This window comes from Scyliorhinus canicula, chromosome 16 (assembly GCF_902713615.1).
Source record: "Scyliorhinus canicula chromosome 16, sScyCan1.1, whole genome shotgun sequence".
Classification (NCBI taxonomy): Eukaryota; Metazoa; Chordata; class Chondrichthyes; order Carcharhiniformes; family Scyliorhinidae; genus Scyliorhinus; species Scyliorhinus canicula.
The window spans coordinates 62,369,385-62,386,392 of record NC_052161.1 but is presented as its reverse complement, the minus strand read 5'-3'; the positions used below and the strand labels follow the sequence as shown (position 1 = coordinate 62,386,392).

At 45.5% G+C, this 17,008-nt stretch overlaps 1 protein-coding gene and 1 long non-coding RNA gene across 2 annotated transcripts in view; both read left to right on the top strand.

Annotated features, from left to right (window-relative positions):
• The window catches only part of ptenb (phosphatase and tensin homolog B), a 219,977-nt gene extending 214,738 nt beyond the window's left edge, over positions 1-5,239 (top strand). Inside the window, 1 exon segment of the mRNA XM_038821662.1 lies at positions 1,648-5,239. Within this exon segment, the coding sequence (XP_038677590.1) occupies positions 1,648-1,836 (189 nt within the window). The 3' untranslated portion in view covers positions 1,837-5,239.
• Positions 5,240-6,264: 1,025 nt separating this feature from the next.
• The window catches only part of LOC119950733, a 69,905-nt gene continuing 59,161 nt past the window's right edge, over positions 6,265-17,008 (top strand). Inside the window, exon 1 of the long non-coding RNA XR_005457396.1 lies at positions 6,265-7,255. This is a non-coding gene — a long non-coding RNA (uncharacterized LOC119950733). The remainder of the gene's footprint in view (positions 7,256-17,008) is intronic.

The following is a 17,008-nucleotide window of genomic DNA, read 5'->3' as shown; positions in this document are numbered from 1 at the left end:
AGGGTCTCCCATGCAGGGTGGCACCCTAACGCTGCAGGTGCCAGCCGGGCACCTTGGCACTGCCGGCTGGCAGTGCTAAGGTGCCAAGCTGTCTTTTTTCCCCCGCGTGGTCTCGGGCCCGGGGATGCCCTGTCGGCTTATGGTGGGATGCGAGGGTTGAAGAGGCTAAAGGACCCCAGTATAGTCGAGTTGGGGTGGCGGTGAAGTCCAGGGGCTAGCATAGGGAGGACGACAGATTGGGGTGCCATTTAATAATAATGTCCCGATCTCTTCCTGCACTGAGGATCTCCGCTCCTCAGTGCTGGAATTGATGCTAAGTTCGGCATCGGGGGCGGTTCCCGCCAGGACACGAAAACAAGACAGAGTGCTGTTAGATAGCGGGGTCTTTCCTGCCACTACAAGCGCTTGGAACGATCCGACCCAGAATGTACTCTGTTTTATTTTGGTTAGGTCGCTCCTGTTAACACCGTCCTCTCCACAGATGCTGTCAGACTTGCTGAGGATTGTCCAGCGTTTCGGTTTTTCTTTCCGATTCCAACATTTGCAGTCATTTGCTTTTATCTGGGCTGTAAATATGTTGGCCACAATCAGGTTAACTGATGAATTTCAGTTCAGAGAATGGTCAGAATTTGCAACATGCTGCCAGATGGAGCTGCTGAAACAAGTCGCTTTGGTCCATTTAAGAGGAGGCTTAATTCATTCAGGTGGCAGAAAGCAATACCGCAGTACCCAGGCAAGGCAGAAAACATAATTTCACTGGGAGGACACAAAGCATTGATATTGGACAAACGGAATGTTTCTGTGGACTAACTAGGCAGTAATTCTATGTATGAAATTGACAGCACAATCTTTTGTTTTCATTTCTTGTTTGGAGTGTATTTATTGCCCGTCCCTGTGTGCTCTAATACCTTAAGTCAACCACATGGTGTGCAACTGAAACCACATACAGGCCAGACCAAGTGAGGATGGCAATTGCGTTTCTGTGATATAAAATCAATTCTCATGGTCATTTCCCCATGATAGCATGCAAATCACCAGATTTTCTTTACAGCAGGGAGCGATTTCCAACCTCTGGATTGTTAGTCCAGTACCAACCACTGGGCTACTCATTTACAAATATGTTCCACTGCACTGTTCTGCTTAAACACTGTCACATTAATATGTCTGATAGAACTGTATGTGCATTTACTACTGTACCCAGTTGACATTTAGTTATCAGTTTTCTGTAGTTAATTTAGATAATAATTGTTTCTTATCCTTACCTGACCTAACACAAACTAGGACAAGACAGCTTACACCAAGGTTCCTGGACTTGTTTAGATTGTGTACCCCTGTCATTTAATTTCAATGTGTGGAGTGTACAATTATGAAGTCCCAGTACAATAGTTTTACAGTTGTGATGCCAGATTGAAAATGTATTCAGGTTCAAGCTTCAAGGGTACATTCTGTTACTCAAACACCACTTTTGATCTTCCTGTCTAAAATAGAGGATTACAGTAGCACAGTGTTTATTATAGATTTGAAGGAAGACTCATTATACTAAAAAGAACAGTGTCTTTGTTAGAAGTAGCTTCTGAAATTCACGAAAATGCTGAACATTGATGTGATATACCTGATACTTAATTATTTTGTACTTTTACTGTACAGGTGAAGCTGTTATTCACAAAAACGGTAGAGGAACGACAACAACATCCCATGGGCAATAGTTCAACCACAGTAACGCCAGATGTTAGTGATAATGAACCAGAGGACTATAGATACTCAGACACCACTGACTCTGACCCAGAGAATGAACCTTTTGATGAAGATCAGCATACGCAGATAACGAAAGTCTGAAATATTTTTATGGGAAAATTAAAACTGCAAGAAAAAGGAAACAACTTGAATAAACTGAAAGCAAGTACCTTTTTTAATGGCAATAGGACAATGTGTCAAGTAAAATGCTACACCAATTATAGGAACAATGATCTTTTCCTGACCAATGTTGTTTAGCCCCATACATACATCCGCAAGGTTTTGACACTGTTGTCCAATGAAAAGAGATTGCGTAGATATGTTATATGTATACATTTTTGTGTGTCAAAAGGCACATACAATCGCAATCAGGAAAAAGAGGCACTTTCCCATTTAATTCCAGTTTTATAAAGAGTGGAGACAGGTCTGGTGTGTACGTAGGAAATTTTTTCCTTTTGTGTTATGTTGCCAACAGTAGGTGCTAACTTACCTATACAAAGGGTTTGTGCCCTGCCCCTTTAAATCCATCTAACAACAGACCAGTCTGTTATCAGCTCGGAGGATTTGTGAAAAGGTTTGCATAAAATGCATGTTTCGGGAAAAGGGATTAGAGAGGATGCACAGAAAGGAAAAAAAAATCCATACTCTGGTTCCAGTACCACCAACAGCTCATTGCACCTTTCTGTTAGGCATTAAACCTTGAAGATTGTGCAATCTGCTGCTACTGCTGCTTGCTTTTTGTGCTTTCAAAGCACACTGGTGCTAGAAAAGGCAGCTGGATTAAGGAATTCTTTCTGGGAGGAGGCTTGAACCTCGGATAAAATATAAACAACTTACTGGTCCACAGATGTACAGAATGTGGAGTCCACGTAGGGAAGATTTCAAGTTTTTTTCCTTCCTTTCTTAGGAATGTTACAAGCTGGAGTCCCTTGGTAATAATGGCTTAATCTTATAAATGTGGCAGCATGCCCACTCAAAGTTATGACAGTTAATGTAAAAAGGAGAATTTACAATGATTTAATAAGTTAGCTAGAATTATTTTAATTGGTGCTGCTCCACTATGTCCTGTGTAACCAAGGCCAGTGCTTGAAGTTGATCACTCTTTGTTCGTACTGTTTGGACTTCAAGTCAGTATCTATATAAATTACCCTCATTACGTTTATGTAGTACTAGCTGTTTTATTTCTGTTGGCAAGATGCACATGATACCTAGAAGGGAAAATTTGGATTGGGAGTATGCAGCATGTTAGGTGGCGTGTGTTACATGCATAATATGTGTTGTGTGCAAGTAAACAGGGAAAACTGTTGCAACTGATGTTTCAACAGCATAAACAGGTTTTGACAAAAGGTCGCAGTATGCACAAGATTTTACATTAAAAATAAGAGGTTTTGTACTCATATCTAGGAAGCTGTGTATACGTTACTCATCTGTAACAGCATGAAATGAAGTCTGTTGTGCTCTGTTGGTTAATGTGTTAAACCTGTAGTCGTCGTCATTTCCTGTAATTGTAAAAAAAATAGAACTGCATACTCCCATGGGGCCCAGCCAAATGGAGTTACACAGACATGGTAAGAGTCTGTTGTGAGAGTCCCTTTGTGTCCTCTTTCAAGAGGGAAAAGTTGACTGTTATAGATGGGGAAACTGTATTTTGTTGGAGGGTTATTGCATTAAATTGTATCTAATATTTTCTTTACTTCAGCACTAAATTTAATATGCTTGGCCATTTGGTGATGGACAACTACAATTACAAACTTTACATCCAACTTAGGCTGGATGTAACTTCCCAAAACATTTAGTGTTGGTTAGTGTCTAGATGTTTCAGTTCTGGTGTCTGTTCTTGCTATAAACCATGAATCTTTTAAATCTTTCTTTGTAGTGGCGCTTTAAAACTGTCCAAAAGCTAATGTGAAGAGCATGAGTTGTGCAGTGAAAGAAAAATGGACAAATGTAGCTCGAGAGGGAAGGAATATAGGGTTTATAGATCAAATTACAAACTTCTGTTGACAGTTTTCTTTTATTGATGGAACGTTCCTTTAACTTTTTTATTGATTTTCTCCCCCACCTTTCAAAATCCCTTCACTTCTGTTGATCACAACTGAACATTTGAGACATGCCACTTTGAAGAGTTTCCTTATGTATATCATCTTTCATAAAGACGTTTACCACTATATCTTTTTATATTGCTAATAAAAGGAAATTTTGACAACCAGGAGCAGGCAATAAAAGCCAGTTTGTAAAAGGTGCACAAAAACAAGTGAAGGAAAATTTTCCTGCCTTACATGCCTTGGAAATACTTAGCCTGGTTTCAGGCAAAGTATTTATACAGCTTTATTTTCCCTTTAACATTAGGGGGCAAAGAGACGGTCCTTTCATCTTCAGAACACTGAAAATAAAATTTTCAGTGTTACTTGGAACGTTAAGGAGCCGAGGTAAGAGCAGCTGCATATTGTACCGGGCTTTTGCACTGTAAGAGTTTTTTTCATTTTCTGTTGAAAATTGAGGGTGTATTGGGGTCCATAAACAACTTTTCCAAACCTTCTAAAGGCCTTGCATGCTGAAGGTGGGAAAGATGGTAATACTATGTTTTCATATTCTTGTATTGATACCATCCCTGTAGAGCCAAACATGCGTTACTTTGACTGAAAAAGGTGTCCAGTCTCTTTTTTTATTTATGACAGTATTCATAATTAGTCTGGCAAATACATTCTGTAGGTTATCTCTCTTGAGTTTCCAGACTATACGCTTAATACAAAATTCTTTGGATGTGCAGCAGCTTAATGTCCGAAATTGTTTGTTGACAGCATCACTGTAAAGGAATTTACTTGGCCACCCTTAGTCATCTGTAGCCCCACTGAATTATATTTGCCACAGTAAATCACAAAGGGCAGTTGCATGGGTGGCCTCAGGGGTCCTGCACTGTGGCACAAGATATGGGCTGAGTGGATTTCACAGGCAGTATCAAATATCCAAGTTTCAGCTTTAAAATATTCATGAGGTGCCAGTGTGAGAGTCCATGTCATTAGTAATACCAGATTTGTGCAATATGTTTAACAAAGCCTGTGGTTGCCACAAAGTGCCTCTTGTTTACTTAAAATACTGTTCAGAATTCTGTCATCATGCATGCAGATGGAAAAGGTGGAACTGTGCACTATAAAGGGGCTTCACTGCAGTGTAGGACAAAGCTGCCTGCTGCTCTGCCTGTTCAAATTTGGATTTTGTTTCATATAGAATATGTATACAAAAATATATTTTCAGCCTGTAAAACAGCCTTTTCCATTTCAGCCTGTTAAAAATACTATTGTGCTGTGCAGCTATTTGCTCTGTGTGTAATGCTATGCACTGAGAATACAAAAAGTAAACCAACAAATGTAAATTGTACAGATTATTGATGCTGATAAAATCCAATGTCCATTTGTTATTGTATGTGTTGTTTGTTAACTACCCTTTATCTTACTGTTATAAACTCCACTTTAAACTGATTAAAGATTAAAGTCTCATTCTTGTCATTGTGCAGTGGTCATAGTATTTAACCTCCAGTTTTCCATCTTGAATGGTTATATTTGCCTTCATAATCCTGTCTTTTGGCTAAAACAATGTAATTTTTTGGGGAGAAAAAAAAGTATAATGTCTTATGTACTGTATCTTAAGACTTTTTAATATCTTTTATGTACAAGGAATCTACGTATCCACTGTTTTGATTGAGACGATTTGATGGTCATAATATGATACGACAGTTTTTTATTGGGTAATATGGCAGTTGTAGGTAACAATACCCGTGAGTGGTGCAACTAGGACACTATTTTAAAGGTATTTTTCATCTTTACATCCAATCCACTCCAGTGGCCCCTCCACCATTAATTTTACCACAGAAAATAAATATTGTAATGCTCTTTTGATCCTTGATAGTTCACCCATCCAGGAAAATGTCTTCTCTTACATCCAACCGCCATTGACCATCTCCACGGTTTTACATTCCTTTTTCTAACGTTGTTGACTATTCAATGTACCAGTTCTTTGTGTGAAGCGTTCTGACATTCCTCAATAATTCCTCTTGTCTACAAAAACAAAGTGTGTTTATATAGTACCTTTACGAGAAATAGTAGATGAGAATTATCTCCACTGTATAATATCTTGTATTGTTTTCTGTTTCCCTGTATTGCCTTCTTTCAAAGTTGAAACAAATCCATGGACAGCATTTTCTGGCTGTTCGTGCCGGCGGGGCCTTATGGTCCTGCCGACAACATACCTCTACCCATGGATTTCGCAATGGCGAGGGGTGTGTTTAACAGGAAACCCTGTTAGGACAGCAGGTGGCTCAGTGGGTTAGCCCTGCAGCCTCACGGTGCTGAGGTCCCAGGTTCGATCCCGGCTCTGGGTCACTGTCGGTGTGGAGTTTGCACATTCTCCCCGTGTTTGAGTGGGTTTTGCTCCCACAACCAAAGATGTGCAGGCTAGGTGGATTGGCCACAATAAATTGCCCCTTAATTGGAAAAAAAATGAATTGGGTACACTAAATTTATAATAAAAAAAGCAGGAAATCCTGTTGACACCGGCGAGACCAGAAGATCCCGCTGCTGGTCACTGGCGAGCTTCCCTCCACCACTTCCAAACATGCTGCGGAGGGGGAGCAAAACCTGCCCCCAGGTTTCTCTGGTCTTTCCTTATTAGTGTCTCATTCTCTGCTACTAGGGGGTCAGCCTCGTTTTGCACCAATTCCCAAGCTTGACTTTTTCTGGTGGTAATGAAAGTGGGCTTTGACCACACAGCACTTTTCAGCCTACCATCCTCTGACTTGTAGTAGCTCAGCCACATAGTTCATCTTTCTAGTTGCTACATTTACTGCTGCTACACACTGACTAGTATGAAGTCCGCTAACATCCCTTGTTCTCTTTCAACTTCCTCGTTCAGTGTCATCCAGGGTGTACACATGTTGTTCATTTATTTTTCTTCTAATGTACAGTATTTCAAATTGAATTTCATCTGCTACTAATTCACTAAGAACATAAGAAATAGACTTAGAAATATAGGCCCCTCGAACTTGATCTGCCACTCAAAAAGATCATTTGATGAACATCCACTTCAACTCCACTTTCCTGCCCAATCTCCATATCCCTTAATTTCTTCAGATTCCAACAATCTATTCAGCCCAATTTATTAAATTTTAAATACTATTTGGGTGTTTGTTTTATACCTATCTGGAATTCCCAAGTTATTCATGTCAGAGTCATTCAGTAATGTAGATTATATCTGTTGATGTATTGCATGCTACTTTGGGTGGGATACTGAAGAGTGTAAAGTCCAAAATGAGAATTTTTTTTATGCCATCCAGAGTACATAATATGATTACTTTATGTATTTCCTTCCTCCACCACCCTTCCTCCCCTACAGCCACCACCCGATAAATTCTCTGTTTAATTATATAGGTTGTTCCTTCTTTGGCGAAGCAATTGAGCAGTATGATCAATGCAGTACAGCCCTCGAACTTCTTCCAACAGTTATCAATCAGCTCATTGTCTTAAAGGTATGAAAATTAACCCCCCCCCCCCCCCCCATCCGTTACATTTCTTGAAAGATGCTATTGAGTATATTTACCTGTTACATTAATTTTTTATTTTTGTCCTGTTAAAATCTCGTGTCCATTAATTATACTGAAGCAATTTCTTGTTGCATTTACTATCTGCTGCTATTTTATTTCCCAATACCACTTTACCCCTTTGACCACCTATATAACCTATTTCTGACAGTTTATATTTATATAGATAAAAGCAAATTACTGCGGATGCTGGAATCTGAAACAGAAACAGAAAATGCTGGGCAATCTCAGCAGGCGTGACAGCATCTGTGGAGAGAGAAGGGAGCTTTGACAAAGAGTCATCCAGACTTGAAACATTAAGCTTTGACAAAGTCATCCAGACTCAATGTTAGCTCCCATCTCTCTCCGCAGATGCTGTCAGATCTGCTGAGATTGCCCAGTATTTTGTTTTTTCACATATTCATCTCCATGCCTTCTCTTTCTCTCTGAAAACTCTTTGAGGATATTTTTACTTCAGATTCTCATGTAATCTATTCAGCCTCTTTAGTCTCTGTTTTCTGATTAGAAGTATACTTGATGGTCCATTAAATTACAATTTTTTTTCCACTTTTCCCACCCCAATTCAAATTGTTTCTTCTTCCATCCTTCCATCTTTCACTTGTTTGTAGCCTTTTTGTCAAATTGTGTACCTGGCTTCTGGACCTCCGCCTTGTTAAATAACAGATAATGCTTGTTTTGATCGCTCATCCAGGAGTGCCAGTACTTTCTTTCCTTGTTTACAATCAGAATCACTTCCCATTGACAAATTAAGATGTAAACTACTTCTGTTGATTTCCAGATGTGCTGGGCCATAACTTTGCGCATTACATTCACCAACCTTGACTCTAAACCATCCGGCAATCTCAGTTTATATTGGTTGGTTGAAACACCTCATTATTGTAAATCTGGAATATTATTTGAAAGTGAAATTAAAATGTTGGGATTGATCCAGCCACTTTGCAATTTGCTATTTATTGAAATATTTGATGCTTCATTTGATAATGTTTGGCCTCATGTAATTTGATGGTCGTTGAATTTCCTATCAAGCAGATATATTTTCTGATCCGATAATAGACCAGTACTGAAAAATATTTTAATTTATAGGATTGTGAAGGCAAAGGGTTAAGAGCTATTTTTTTCATTTTGTTATTTTCCGCTACTATGTTCTTGTTTGAGGGGGGAGGAGGTGCAAGTGGTTGGGTGGGGGGGGGGGGGGGGGGGGGGGGGAGAGAGATCAGTATTACTGCACAATTGTATCAGTTATAAAATCTGAAACCATTTTCCTCACTAATCTTTTAACATACAATAGAATTAGGCTACCATCCAAAACCTGGTTGGGAACATAAGCATAAAAAATTATTTCTATGAGTTTATTTAGTTGCAGCAACTGCATGATCTTCTCTATACATTCGGGTTTGTGGATTCCCTCTTCAGATTTTTTTTCTGTCAGCTCTAGACTCTGGCTGTTGTAAACAATTCTTCAAAGAAATTTTCAAATGCTATTTTCAACATTTCCAAAATCACTGTGATTTTATTTTAAGCTGTTTTTCTATTTTATGCAAATTTTGCTTTACACCAAAAGTTTCTTCATAAAAATATAAGATTCTCCCAGTGAGAGCAAATGTTGATCAGCATGTTATACTTTTATCATGCATTGATTGAAGCTTCCTTCCTACAGTAATCTGCATCTCTTTCTTAAATACTTGCACCAATAGCAACATAAATGCTTGTGTTGCACAAATTTGAAGAGTCTTGACACATGTTCACAACTTTTGAAGGGCTTGTTGAGAACCATCACTTCCACAAAAGATCATTGCTGTTGAATACGTGAACATTGCAAGATTGAGATTTAAGATCCTCTTAATATTTCAGCTCTGAGAAGGAGAAAACTGCATGGAACAGTACATTTCCAAAGGTTTTTCCTATTTGTACTGCCCAGATTACTTACAAATTAAAATTTTGTGTTATCTATACTACTCATTGAGTATCTATACTACTCATTGAGTATGAATGCTTTGCAAATCTAGCCTAAAATATATGTCCCTGTGAATTCTGTTTCACCTTCTGATTGTTTCCAATCTGATGCACTCCTGCCTTAAATATAGAATGCAACAAAAAGCTTTAGGAAATGAGATAATGTTCTAAGCCGCAACCAGAGTTTGAAAAATTCAGAAAGCCAAGAAACAAAAGAAGACTCTTGTTGATTTTTGTGACAATTGTGACTGTCTAGGGAGCAGAAGCAAGGATATTGACGTAATTACATTGACTTTATTTTGAAATGAAGCCGAAAATGACGTGTTATTCCCTGAACCAGAGAAGGTGGGGTGAAAGGAAGAATTAAATAAGATTTTGAGAAGAGTTGTACATGTAAACAATGGGCGAACACATGAGAATATTTTGTATTTGAAGTCCTTTTCTGGGTGGCTGGAATTGCAAAAATATAATTTTTTTTTTAGAAATGTTTTTTATTGGGTTTTTGAACAAAGGATATTTGCCATTATGCGCACAGGATATGATATATATATATATAAAATAAGAGAAGGGCACACACACACAAATCACAAAGGGAAAGAAAAAACGGTAACCACCAGAGAAATACAAAATCAGTTATTTACACACATAAGTAGGCATCTGTTTGTGGGGGGGAGATATACATTTGGGTGCCGGAGAGACAATTACGGAGGGCAATACTCGAATGGGTCTGGTGCTGGTGTTGTCCCTTGCTTCTCCCGGACAGATTTAGCTGCCGTTGTCATCTCGCGCTCACTTCCGCTTCAGCCGGCCCTCCTGTCTTCCACCTGTATTCTCCTTTTTCTCTGTTCCTGTGGATGCCAAATTTGTTAACGTTGTTTCCACAACCCCCCCCCCCCCCCCCCCCCCCCCCAAACCGGCCCCAAACCTTCCTGGCCCTCCTCTATTGTTCCCTGTCTCCTTCCCCCGCCTCCGCGCCCCATCTCCCCCGCCATGGTTCGCCTTTCCTTCCTCTTAGATTTAGCTGTCTCCCCCCCCCCTCCCGGCCTATCTCTCCCTCTCATGTTTTGGCTACTTTCCCCTGGTTCTTGGCTACCTGGCTATTCTTCTGCTTGTTTGTTGGCCACAAGCAGGTCCAGGAACAATTGGATGAATGGCTCCCACGTTCTGTGGAAGCCGTCGTCTGACCCTCGGATGGCGAATTTGATTTTCTCCATTTGGAGAGATTCTGAGAGGTCGGACAGTCAGCTTTGGGTGGTGCTGCTGACCACCAGCCGAACAGGATTCTACGGCGGGCGATCAGGGAGGCAAAGGAAAGGGCGTCTGCCCTCTTCTCCAGGAATAGATCTGGCTGGTCTGAAACCCCCGAAGACCGCCACTTTCGGGCATGGCTCCACCCTCACCCCCACCACTTTGGACATTGCCTCGAAGAAGGCTGTCCAGTGCTCCACAAGTCTGGGGCAAGACCAGAACATGTGGGCGTAGTTGGCCGGGCCTCCTTGGCACCGTTCACATCTATCCTCCACCTCCGGGAAGAGCCTGCTCATACAGGTTCTTGTTAAGTGGGCTCTTTGTACCACTTTTAGTTGCATCAGGCTGAGCCTTGCGCATATGGAGGTGGAGTTGACCCGATGCAGTGCTTCGCTCCAGAGTCCCCATCCTATTTCGATCCCCAGGTCCTCCTCCCATTTCATTCATGTTGCGTCCAGTACGGTGTCGTCCCTGTCTACCAGTTGGTCATACATGTCACTACAGTTTCCTTTATCCAATATGCCGGTGTCCAGTAACTTCCAGTAATGTCTGTCATGGCGGTTGTGGGTATGTCCTTGTCTCCTTTCGTAGGAAGGTTTTGAGTTGCAGGTACCTTAGCTCGTTCCCCCTGGCTAGCTGGAATTTCTCTTGTCAGTTCGTCCATTGTTGTGATCCTGCCGTCCGTGTATAGGCCCCTGACTGTCAGTGTACCTCTGTCCTGTCCCCACCTTTTGAAGGTGGCATCAGTTAGCGCTGGTGTGAACCTATGGTTGTTGCAGATGGGAGCTTTGTCCGACATTTTGGTCAGGCCAAATTGCTGCCGCAGTTGGTTCCAGGACTGGAGGGTGGCTATCACCACTGGGCTACTGGAGTGTTTTTTGGGTGGGGATGGGAGTGCCGCCGTGGCGAGGACCTGAAGGGAGGTCCCTCTGCAGGAGGCCTCCTCCGCATGCACCCATTCGGCTTCTAGCTCCTTGATCCATCCCCTTATTCGCTCGGCCGTCGCCACCCAGTGATAAAATTATAGGTTTGGGAGGGCTAGCCCAACCCCCGCCCTGGATTTTGCTTTTTGTAAGACCTACTTTGGGATCCTAGCATCCCTCTTTCCCCCCCCCCCCCCCCCCCCCTTGTCATACGAACGCCATGATTAGTTTGTCCCAGTGCTTTGAAAAAGGCCGTGGGAATGTAGATCGGGATGGATCTGAATAGGAAGAGGTACCTGGGCAGTACGTTCATTTTGATCGCCTGGACTCTCCCCGCGAGGGAGAGTGGGAGTGTGTTCCATCTTTGCAGATCCTTTTTACTTCCTCTGTCAGACTGGTGAGGTTCAATTTGTGGATCCCTTTCCAGTCATGGGCTATTTGGATCCCCAGATAGCGGAATTTGTGTCGGGCTTGTTTAAACGGCAGTCCCGTTACTGCTGCCCCACCTACTTGTGGGTGTACCGGGAAGATCTCGCTTTTGCTCATGTTGAGTTTGTAGCCCAAGAAGACGCCAAACTCTTTCAGGAGCATGATGATTCCGTCCATGCTGCTTGTGGGTCCGAAATGTAGAGGAGCAGGTCATCTGCATAGAGTGAGACTCTGTGCTCTCTGCCGCCCTTTGGATCCCCCTCCAGCTTTTTGCTGCTCTGAGCGCAATTGCTAGTGGCTCGATCGCTCAAGCGAACAGCAGTGGGACAGTGGGCATCCTTGTCTGGTGCCCCTGTGCAGCAGAAAGTATTGGGAGTTGGTGTTTGTCCGTACGCTCGCCATGGGAGCGTTGTATAGGAGTTTGACCCAGGAGGTGAACCCTGTTCCAAGCCCGAACCGTTCCAGTACCTCCGAGGTATGTCCATTCGACTCTGTTGAAGGCCTTTTCTGCGTCTAGGGAGACGATCACCTCTGGTACTCTCCCCGGAGAGGGTCATTGTCACATTCAGCAGGTGCCTAATATTCGACGTAAGCTGTCTACCTTTGACAAAGCCCATCTGGTCCTCTGCGACCACCTCTGGCATGCAGTCTTCTAGCCTTTTGGCTTGGATTTTGGCCAGTATTTTGGCATCTTCGTTCAGCAGTGAGATGAGTCTGTATGACCCACATTGCGTTGGGTCTTTATCTTTCTTGGGTATCAGCGAGATTGAGGCCTGTGCTAGCATGGGTGGCAGTGTGCCCTTAGCCAGCGAGTCTGTGAACATCTCCCGCAGGTGCGGGGCCAGTGCTGTCGCAAATTTTTTGTAGAAGTCCGCTGGAAACCCGTCTGGTCCCGACGCCTTCCCCACCTGCATGGAGCTAATGCTGTCCATGATCTCTCCCAGTGCTTGTGGTGCTTCCAGGCCCCGTTTTCTGCCCTCCCCCACGACTGGTATGTCCAGTCGATCAAGGAACCGTTTCATCTCGGACTCTCCCATTGGGGGCTCTCAGGTGTACAGCCCTTGGTAAAAGGACCTGAAGACTTTGTTGATCTTTTCTGGTTCTGTTTCTAACGTGCCTTTAGTATCCCTGACTTGTGCAATTTCTCTGGTGGCTGCCTGCTTTCTCAGCTGGTGTGCCAGCAGGCAGCTTTGTCTCCATTTTCGTATAGAGTCCCACGTGCCTGGCGGAGTTGATGCACTGCTTTCCTGGTGGAGAGCAGATCAAAGTTCCTTTGTAACTCTTTGCTCTCCGCCAGGAGCTCTATGGTCAGGGTCACGGAGTATTTACGGTCTACCTCCAGTATGGAGTCGACCAGCTGCTGCCTAGCCACCCTTTCCTACCTATCTCTTCCCACTTTGAAAGCGATGATTTCCCCTCTTAGCACGGCCTTTAGCGCTTCCCAGAATGTGGAGGGTGAGACCTCCCGTTCTGGTTGTTCTCCGTGTACTCTGCTAGGGCCCGCGATATCTTTTCGTTGAAGGCCTTGTCAGCTAGTAGGGCAACGTCCAACCTCCATGTGGGGCATTGGGCCCTGCCCGTCTCTAGCCTCACGTCCATGTAGTGTGGAGCGTGGTCTGATATCACAATTGCGAGGTATTTCACTTTATCCCCAGAAGCACCATTTTCCCCACCACCAAGAAGTCAATTCTGGTGTATACGTTGTGTACTGGGAAGAAGAAGGAAAACTCCTTCTCCCCTGGGTGGATGAACGTCCAGGGGTCCACTGCTCCCATCTGTTCCACAAAGTGACCGAGTTTCCTTGCCATGCTTGAGGTTTTCCCCAATTTGGGGTTTGATCTGTCAGTCATTGGATCCTGTACACAGTTGATGTCTCTCCCCACCCCACCCCCCAATGATTAGCCGATGTGTCGCTATGTCAGGGATTTCTGCCATGGTCTTCTTGATGAAGCTTGTGTAATCCCAGTTTAGCACAGACACATTAACTAGTACTACCGGTGCCCCATCCAGGGCCACGCTGACCATGACGTACCGCCCCCCCCCACCCGGGTCCGTAACCGTCTTTGTCGCCCTAAACATCATCCATTTGCTGATCAGTATTGTCACCCCTCCGGCCCTCGACCCGTAACGGGAATGGTAGGTCTGTCCCACCCAGCCCTTTCTTACCTGCAGTCGGTCCTGCTCTCTCAGGTGCTTCTATTGGAGCAAGAAGATGTCTGCCTTCATGTTTCTTAGGTGGGTGAGGACTCTGGATATTTTCACTGGGCCGTTGAGTCCCCTTACGTTCCAGGTGACTATCCTGGTGGGGGGCCTCTGTCCCCTCGCTCCTGTGGGATTAACCATATTTACTTGGTGGACTCGCCCCTGCCCTCTGGGGTTCCCCTTTGTTAGGGGGCCGTCCAGGTTGGCCGCCGTCGCTGCTCTCTCCATGCGGTCGTGCCCTGCGCTCCGGGCTTCCCTTCGTCCAGTGGGCACCCGACATGGCTGCCCGCTGTGCGACCGCCATGCGGGTAGCCCCCTGCATTCTGGGGCCTCCCTTTGCCCAGAGACCGTACTGGGTGGATGTTTGCAGCAATTCCTTGTTCCAAGCCCTTGGTTGTGGCACTTTGTAGCCCTCTTGCTATTCCTTTTCTAGCCTTGTTTGTCCCTCCGTCCCAGTGCCCCACCCCCCTCCCGTATATCCCTCCTTTGTCCCTCTTTCCCCTGTTCCGTTTGCTCTCGCCTCTGTTGAGTGGTCCGCGCCCCCCGTTGGGGGCGCGCTGCGGCCCTGCTTTGTTGCATGTCCCCGGTGCTAGCTTTCTTGCTAGTGCGGTGACTCCCCCCACTTGGGAGTTATTGTCTCGCTTCTCCCTTGCCCAGCCTCTGCGTTTTTCTGCCCGCTCCCCCCCCCCCCCCCCCCCCCATCCTACCCTGAGCTCCCCTCACTTGCTCTCCCTTCTCCGCTGTTCTCTTTCCCTCGTGCTGGGGCCTGGTCTCTCACCTGTGGCGGTCCCTCGGGTAGCGGTTGGCTTTTTGTTCAGGGTGCGCTTGCCATGGGGGGGGGGGGGTGCGGTTTGGGCCTGGCGTTGCCTCCTCCCCCCCCCCCCCCCCCCCCCCCACCCCCTCCGTTGGCCCGGTATTTCTACCCTCGCTGTTGGTTTTCCAGCCCCTGTTCCTGGATAAATTTGTTTTCTTCGGTGGCGACTGTGAAGAAATACTCCCTTCCTTGGTATGTGACCCAGAGTTTCGCTGGGTACAGCATACCAAAATGCACATTGTTCTTGTGAAAAGCTGCTTTCGCTCTTTTGAATTATTCTTGTCTCCTGGCGAGGTCTGCCCCAATGTCCCCCTATACCCTAATGGAGTGTCCTTGTCATTCGCAAATTCTGTGTTGCCTGGCTTAGCGCAGGATTGTTTCCCTGTCTTGATACCGGTGCAGTTTAGCTATAACTGCCCTCAGGTGGTCCCTTGCCCTGGGCTTCGGACACAGCGACCAGTGTGCTCTGTCCATTTCTGGAGGGTTGGGGAAAGTTTCCCTCCCCACTAAGTTGCCCAGCATCTCGGCCACGTAGGCCGTGGGGTTTCTACCCTTGATCCCCTCTGGTAGGTCCACTATCCTGACATTTTGTCGTCTTGAGCGGTTTTCCTGATCGTCCACCCTGCCCTTCAGGCTCCCCTGCGTTGTGCCCAGTCTCGCCACCTCTTCTCCAGGGCTGTGATCCGGTCGCTCATGTCAGTTGTGGCTTTTTCCAACTCCATAATGGTCGCCTCCAGTTTCTTCTCTGCTCTGCCCAGGGCGAGCTGCTCCTCCGCCAGGGCCTTGGCCATTGCTGCCTGCACTGCGGCCTCTATGTCTGCTCTGGTCCCTGCCTTGTTTTCCTGCTGATGTTCCCTCAGCGCCTCGGCGAAGGCTGCCTTCCAGTTCCAGTTCCCCTCTGGCCCAGGGGTGAAATACACCTGTCTGACCAGTTTTTGTTGCAGCGAGACTTCCGTTCCCCCGCTTCATGCGCCGATTAGTTTGTCTGAACGGGCTCGCGTATTGCCCCGTTTGCTTTTGGTGCCCTTGCTCCCTCTGCTTTTCTTCCCCCCCCCCCTTTTCTTTTACCCCCCCTTTTCTTTTATCCCCCCTTTTCTTTTACCCCCCCTTTTCTTTTACCCCCCTTTTCTTTTACCCCCTCCTCCTCTTGTTTTTCCTTCCCCCCCCCCCCTTTCTAAAAAGACTCTATTCAGATAAGTTTTTTTTTTCAAAAAGTGGGAAAAAAGAAGAAATTTTATCTCCCTTTAAAAGATTTATTTTCAAAGTTTTTGTTTGGAAAAAAGGGAAATTCTTTTCTTTTTCTCCTCACTCACCAAGGGGGGGGGGGGGGGGGGGAGAGAGAGAGCGAGAGAGGCTTCTGGTCGGGCCGGGAGTCCCCCTTTGTTCCGCCGCCTCCTCGTGGTTGTCGCCGGGTGGGGAGATGGGGGGGTTGTTCGCAGGACGTTCCTGCTGGCTCGGTCCCTGCTTCGGCACCACTTCTCCTCGGCCGTCCACGTACTGCTGTGCAGAGGGGTGGCTCGGTCGGGCAGGCCCGCGCTCCGATGTGCTAGGTCCGTTCGGGGGGACGCGACTGACCCCGGCCGCTTCCAAGTCTCCGGCTCCTCTTGCCACCTTTTTCCTCCGACGGGCCACAGCTTACCGGTCCGGTCCCTTGCGGCCTCTTTTTTTTTTTTCCCCCTGCTCGAACCTCCGGGTGAGCTCTGCGTGGGTCCTTTCTTTTTTTTTTCTTCTCTCCGTGTAGTAATCCACGGGAGGCAGGAGTTCCGTCACCACACCAATATTTATTTACAATAACGATATTACAGGAGCAGCTACAAACAGTGCTGCTAGCAGTCCAGACTGGCTCACAAAGCCTACACAGGTGATTATATGGGCCCCCTCAATGAGCTATCATTGAGGGAGCTCATACTCCAATTGGCCAACCAATAAAGCCAATTGGAGTTCATTACACTCCGTTTTGTTTTAAGTGCACAAAAAATAGAAACTAGAATTAAGAAGAGGAAACCCCCCCCCCCCCCCCCCCCCCCCCCCCGGACAAAACAAGCAAAAAGAAACAAGAAAAACAAAAGGAAAAAATTCCCTGAGAACCTCGTTCGGTTGCGGGAGCTGCCC